Below are 6,874 nucleotides of genomic sequence, written 5' to 3'. Positions count from 1 at the left end.
CGACACAGTCACAAATGCGGTTTAAATACTTTATTTACATCGTGAATCATTCAGAAGCTGTGTCTAGAAAAGTTCAAGTGTCCACGTTATCCATCTATTCTGGCAGTCGGCGACACTTGCGGAGAAAAGTGCACTCTGGAGACTGGGAACGCAGAACTTCTCTCGGCTCCTCACTTCTCCCACCCTTTGCCCCCAGGCTGCAGCGGCAACTTGAAGCCGACCTGCCGTGCTATGTCCCGGGGTGAGCGCTCCCCCTTGCCATGGTACTTGTGGTGCAGCGCCAGGTGCTGGCGGATGCTGTGCAGCAGGCACAGGTAGGTGGAGGCCTGGTGGACCAGTTCCTGCTGAGTACAGCACAGCTTCTCACTGGTAACCTGCAATGGTAACGGCCGTGTTGTCAGTTCCCGTTCCCACCTCAGGCAATACGGAAAATCAAGGAAGCCATATTCAGGAAGTCCCCGCCAAAGGCCAGGCCAGACGGGAAACTCACCCGAAATAGGATCTTGAGGCCTTAATCTCAGAAAGGACATGTTAGCGTTGGAGAGGTTCCAGAGGAGGCTCACAAGAATGATCCCAGGAATAGAAGAATGAGAGGGAACCTCACTGAAACCTATCGAATGTCAAAAGGCTGGACGAGGACAGGGTGTTTCCTACAGTGGGGGAGTCTAGGACTTGTGGGGGGGGGGTGCACAGCCTTAGAATACAAGGACGCCCCTTTGCAACAGAGATGAGGAGGAAATTCTTTAGCCAGAGGGGGTGAATCTGTGGAATTCGTGGCCACAGCCGGCTGTGGAGGGCAAGCCATTGGGTACACTTAAAGCAGAGGTTGACTGGTAAGGGTGTTGAAGGTGACAAGGAGAGGGCAGGAAAATGGGGTGGAGAGGGATAATAAACCAGCCACGATTGAATGGCAGAGCAGATTCGACGGGCTGAACAGCCCAATTCTGGTCTTTTGGTCTTACGGACGTTAAGTTCATCCTCAGGTGACTATTTTAAAGGAGCTGCAAAGCACATCTCACAGCAGCTGGGAGCTGGATGATGTGATGCTCCTGTTCCGGTTGCAACACCCAGAGTTCAGCTTGTCTGCCAACCAGCCCAGCGCCCGGAGATTTGCAGCTCACTGCAGTAAAATCCGGGACCCCGTTCCTGGTCCAGCAGGCACGTTTATTGTTGCATGCACATGTAGGGTGAGGCAAATCTTTGCTCGCAGCAACGTCACAGCTACAAATTCCTGCCATTAGACCGTAGGAGCAGAATTAGACCCGTCAAGTCTGCTCCACCATTCAATCATGGCTGATATGTTCCCCCTCCTCAGCCCCACTCCCCGGCCTTCTCCCCGTAACCTTTGATGCCATGTCCAATCAAGAACCTACCAATCTCTGCCTTAAATACACCCAACCACCTGACCTCCACAGCTGCATGTGGCAACAAGTTCTACAAATTCACCACCCTCTGGCTAAAAGAAATTTCTCTGCATCTGTTTTAAATGGATGTCCCTCCATCCTGAGGCTGTGCCCTCTTGTCCTAGACTCCCTCACCATGGGAAACATCCTTTCCATATCCACCATATCTGGGCCTTTTAACATTCGAAAGGTTTCAATGAGATCCCCCCCCCCTAAATTCCAGTGAATACAGGTCCCGAGCTATCAAATGTTCCTCATATGATAACCCTTTCATTCCTGGAATCATTTTTGTGAACATTCTCAGAACCCTCTCCAATGCCAGCACGTATTTCCTTAGATGAGGAGCCTAAAGCTGTTCACAATAGAGTATTCTGAACAATTCTGGGCTCCGCATCTAAGAACAGAAGTGCTGACATTGGAGAGGGTTTGCAGGAGGTTCCCAGGTAGAGTGTAAGTGGGTTGTTACCTCATATTTCTTCCTTCTGACCTTGGGTAAAGATTGGGCAGCAGAGAAGAGCTCTCATATAATCTGACAGAGGCCATTCGTCCCCTCAGCCCCTTAGATTCTGTTTTGGATCACGCCTAATCAATATCTAAACCCTTTTTAGTCTGCCCTGATTTGCGCATTTCTTTCCAACACAAGAGGCTGTTTGGCCCACAAGCACCATGCCAGCCCACCGAACAAATGACTCGTCTTTGGGTTGGGAAAGGCAATTGGAGCATTTTAGGGGAAAACTCACACACAGCCACATTTATTTTCACATACACCAAAGTCCAACGAAACTCCTTGCTCACTCGAAGCTCAGTTTACTGTGAGCTTCAAACCCCGAATGCTCTGGCAGTAACTTTATGGGTCTGTCCCTTTTTTGTGACCTCTTACCCCAGGATATACCAATTGCTCTCTGCCTGTTTAACTGTGAACTAAATCCTGTCTGTCCTCAGATTTTAACCTTTGAACTGTCTCAGTAATCCAGGATTGCGCATCCTCTACCCCAACCTTGACCTTTGACTCCTGACCCGGAGTTTCCTAGATTCTTGACTCACGACCTCTTGATTATTGACCTTTATCCCCGATCTTAATGACACTAGATGGTTATTTTCTGGTTTATAAATTGCTGTACTGTCTGCCTCTGCTTTAGTCGGCCCCCCTCGTGATTGGCTGACCCTGCCGTCAATTATCCAGCAACACCCGCCCCTGCCTCCCAGCTGCATTTCCGATTGGCTAGGCCCTCTCTGCCGGTTGCAGGGTTTCACCTGGTTTCTCCGGTACTGCTCCGTGATATATCTGTAGGCGGCGGAATGTCGGTAATCGCTGCCCTGGCTCCGCAGCTCCTTCAGAAGCGCCCTGAACACCCGCAGCGGATGGGACGCCGCCGCCATCTTCTGAACGACCGAGTACGACTGGGCCGCACCAGCCGAACCAATCGATCGCGGATGGCGGATCGTGGATCGGCCTGTGGGGCCGCCGCTCGCCACAAGGCGGCGCTAGATCTGCTCCCCCTTTGCCCCGCCCCCTTCCTGTCTTGCCCTCTAACACCGGCGTGGCCTGCGCTCTCTTTTGTGTCTCTACCCGTTGTAATTCCCTGTTTTCATGCTAGTTGATCTTTTAATATAATATTCTGCCTCCTCCAACTCTAGCTATGCTTTCAGAAGGACAGTGGGAATCATAACGGGCTAGGATGGTTTCTTTTAATTGAAGATGGGATCATTCAGATAATTTTGATTTGACATAAACAGTGGGAGTAACGTCAACTTCTTAAAAAGTCACTCCCCCTTGTGATTCATGTAACCCCACCTCTCCATAGTTTATATCCGTGACACTAAAATGTCACATCCTCCTGAATATCCAGTTCCAGCGTTGATCATGTTGCCAAGTCTATAAATACTATTAGATTAGATTAGATTATGAGGACACTCAGTCCTCTTTTATTGTCATTTAGAAATGCATGCATTAAGAAATGATACAATGTTCCTCCAGTGTGATATCACAGAAATACAAGACAAACCAAGACTAAAACTGACAAAAACCACATAATTATAACATATAGTTACAACAGTGCAACCAATACCATAATCTGATAAAGAACAGACCATGGGCACAGTAAAAAATGTCTCAAAGTCTCTCAAAAGTCCCAACATCTCACACAGACGGTAGAAGGCAGTAAACTCTCCCTGCCATGAGCTTCCAGCGCCACAAACTTGCCAATGCAGCATCCTGGAAGCACCCGACCACAGATCATATCTGTTTATTTCAATTGGGTCAACGACTTTCCTATTCCCTCACACATACTGCACACTTTCCAATAAAGTCTTTAGTTTTATCTTGCCATTTTTTAATCTCCCCCCCTGCCCTCCCCAATACACTATGGTTATCATCATGCACGGTCTATACAGCTGTCCTAACACCCTCGCCCCCGTCATCTGAACTCTTTCCATTTGGGTTTTCTTCTGTCCAAGTCTGCTCTAAGGTCCCCTGACAAATTAGTCTAACCCTTTCCAACAACCCCTGTGAGGAGTTGGGCCATGTTCCCGCCTGAGGTGTGACCCGTCAGGCTTGTAGAGTAGTCACCTTCTCCAGAAGTGTCCCCAGTTCCTTCACCAGCTCGCCAGCCACACATTGTCTATCTTTGTGTGTCTGTGCTCAGAAGCGCCGGGTGTAATCCTGAGACTCCACCCTTCGAGGTCCCACTCTAGCCTAGCTTCAAAACCTCTCAGTGGCACTTTTGACCCTGGCCACACACAAAGATCTTTATTTGCCATCTATATTTGCATGTATTAGGAATTTGCTCTGGTGTGTCAGCACTACATGCAAAAAAAATTCAACAATTATAAGAAAGTAGAATTATATAAAAATAAGTTTATTTATAAACATTAATGGATAGGGAATAAAAATTGCATAATTACATAAATACTAGCATGTATTTGCCATGTAAACAGCATTATAAAAAGTCATCTCTGCAACCATTGGATCGCCTGTGAAATATAGAAACCCTGATGATCAGTGTCGCTATCCCATTCTGCTTGTCATTTGTACAATTGAACCACTTGTGGTGGTCCAGGTGGGGAGCAATTGTCCTCATCAATATCCTGAAGGAGAATTCTGTTGGTGGGGAGGGAGAAGGGAGTCAGGGGATTCCTGCCCTCTCTGCCGGCTGTCGTCTGATCAGCTCCCGAAATGTGCAGCGTCTGTGGAGAGAGAGAAAAACAGAGCTCACGTTTTGTCAGCTGTTGATCTCTGTTCCTCTTTCCACGTGATGGTGTAGTGGTTATCACAACGCTTTACAGCACAGGCGACTCAGGTTCAATTCCCGGAGTTTGTACGTTCTTCCCCATGACCCCGTGGGTTTCCTCCGGGTGCTCTGGTTTCCTCCCACAGTTAAACAGCTTGCTGGCTGGTAGGTTAATTGGTCATTGTAACTGATCAGGCTGGGATTAAACTGGGGGATTACTGGGCGATGCAGCTGAAAGGAGCAGAAGGGCTGATTCTGCACCATACCTCAATAAATAAAAAAGGTGTGGCCTGACCTGTTGAGTGTATACAGCGTTTTCTTTATTCTTGATTCTGCAGTTTTAATTCAGTCTGAAGTATTGGATTCTTCTGAAATTTGGGATCCACTAATGAGAGCATTTTAAACAGCAGAAGGTGAAGGGATGGCAGTTACACATCTATCTCAGAGTAGAAATAATTCAAAATGTTTAACGTTTATCTCACAAAACCCCTTGACTGATTTTTGTTTGTAATGTGCCTTGTTTCTTATGGAATGCACAGTCAGTGAATTGTGGATTGTAAAAGTACAGTTTGGAAGGTGGAAAGAAATTTGCTTATCAAGTTGTAAGCAAGGCAGGATGATGTCAGGGAGAGAGAGGTACAGAGACCTCCAGGTATTGGCTCTGGGGACCTTGCTGTTTCTAAGCGGTCGATGGCATTAGTTAAATTAACTCACAATACCGATCTCTTGGGAGAAAGTAATGGACACTGTTGAAACAGCTAGAAGTACTTAGAGAATGTTTATAAATAGGCAGAACTGTGATACTTACAATTAAATATTGATTAAATTTGGTATGTCACCAAGGACACTCGCAGAGTTCTACAGATGCACCGTGGAGAGAATTCTGACTGGCTGCATCACCGTCTGGTATTGGGGGGGAGGGAGGAGAGGGGCTACTGCATGGGATCGAAATAAACTTAGTCAGCTCCATCATGGGCACTAACCTCTGTAGTATCCAGGACATCTTCAAGGAGTGATGCCTCAAAAAGGCGACGTCCATCATTAAGGACCCCCATCACCCAGGTCATGCCTTGTTCTCATTGCTACCATCAGGAAGGAGGGTACAGGAGCCTGAAGACACACAATCAGCAATTCAGGAACAGCTTCTTCCCCTCCAGCCATCAGATTTCTGAATGGACATTGAACCCACGAACACTACCTCACTACATTTTTATTTGTTTTTTGCACCACTTATTTAACTTTTATATATATATAAGATTTGAGGACACTCAGTCCTCGTTTATTGTCATTTAGAAATGAATACATTAAAAATGATACAATGTTCCTCCAGAATGATATCACAGACACACAGGACAAACCATGACTGAAACTGACAAAACCACATAATTATAACATACAGTTACAACAGTGCAAAGCAATACCGTAATTTGATAAAGAGCAGACCATGGGCACGGTAAAAAAAAAGTCTCAAGTCCCGATAGCCCCATCATCTCACGCAGACAGTGGAAGGGAGAAACTCTCCCTGCCATGAACCTCCAGCGCTGCAAACTTGCCGATGCAGCACCCGACCGCAGTGGACTCTGAGTCCGTCCGGAAACTTCGAGCCTCCGACACCGAGCACCATCCTCTGCCGAGTGCTTGGACCCCACCCCGGTCGCCAAGCAACAAGCAAAGCCAAGGACTCGGGGCCTTCCCCTCCGGAGATTCCGGATCACACAGTAACAGCAGCAGCGAAGCAGGCATTTCAGAAGTTTCACAGATGTTCCTCCGTTCTCTCACGTCCGTCTCCATCAAATCAGGATTGTGCACGGCACCCAACTTGACAGATAACAGATATCACCACCGGAGTGGCCGCTGCGAGCTGCGTCGCGCCGCCATCTCCTCCTCCCTGTAACTCACAGATTTTTTCTCTATTAGTATGTATTGCATTGAACTGCTGCCACAAAGACAACAAATTTCACAACATATACCGGTGATATTAAACCTGATTCTGATTTTGAAATGCCCGAAATTGCTCAGAGAAATGGGTACTTATCTGCACTGGAAAGCTAGGATTCAAAAAATATAGAAATTATAGACTGATTTCTCAGTGCATTAAGTAAAGCTGGCGAAATGCTGAAATGTCAGGGATACTCAGCTAGTCAGGCAGCATCTGTGGAAAGAGAAACAGAGTTGTTATTTCAGGTCAATGGACTGTCATCAACTCAAACTCCTGATGTCAAAAATGGTTATTATCCCAAC

The 6,874-nt window shown here is 47.0% G+C and overlaps 1 protein-coding gene across 1 annotated transcript; it reads right to left on the bottom strand.

The window, feature by feature from the left end:
* Window positions 1–2,864, bottom strand: fmc1 (formation of mitochondrial complex V assembly factor 1 homolog). The gene is made up of 2 exons (XM_063063378.1): window positions 2,658–2,864; window positions 1–374 (listed from the first exon to the last, which is right to left on the bottom strand). Exons 1-2 carry the CDS (start codon window positions 2,781–2,783, stop codon window positions 171–173), a joined length of 330 nt encoding a protein of 109 aa, XP_062919448.1. The 5' UTR covers window positions 2,784–2,864; the 3' UTR covers window positions 1–170.
* Window positions 2,865–6,874: the final 4,010 nt, after the last annotated feature.

Source organism: Mobula hypostoma, chromosome 11 (genome assembly GCF_963921235.1).
Source record: "Mobula hypostoma chromosome 11, sMobHyp1.1, whole genome shotgun sequence".
Taxonomy (NCBI): Eukaryota; Metazoa; Chordata; class Chondrichthyes; order Myliobatiformes; family Myliobatidae; genus Mobula; species Mobula hypostoma.
The sequence above is the reverse complement of the archived record's forward strand: the minus strand, read 5'-3'. Positions and strand labels throughout refer to the sequence as shown.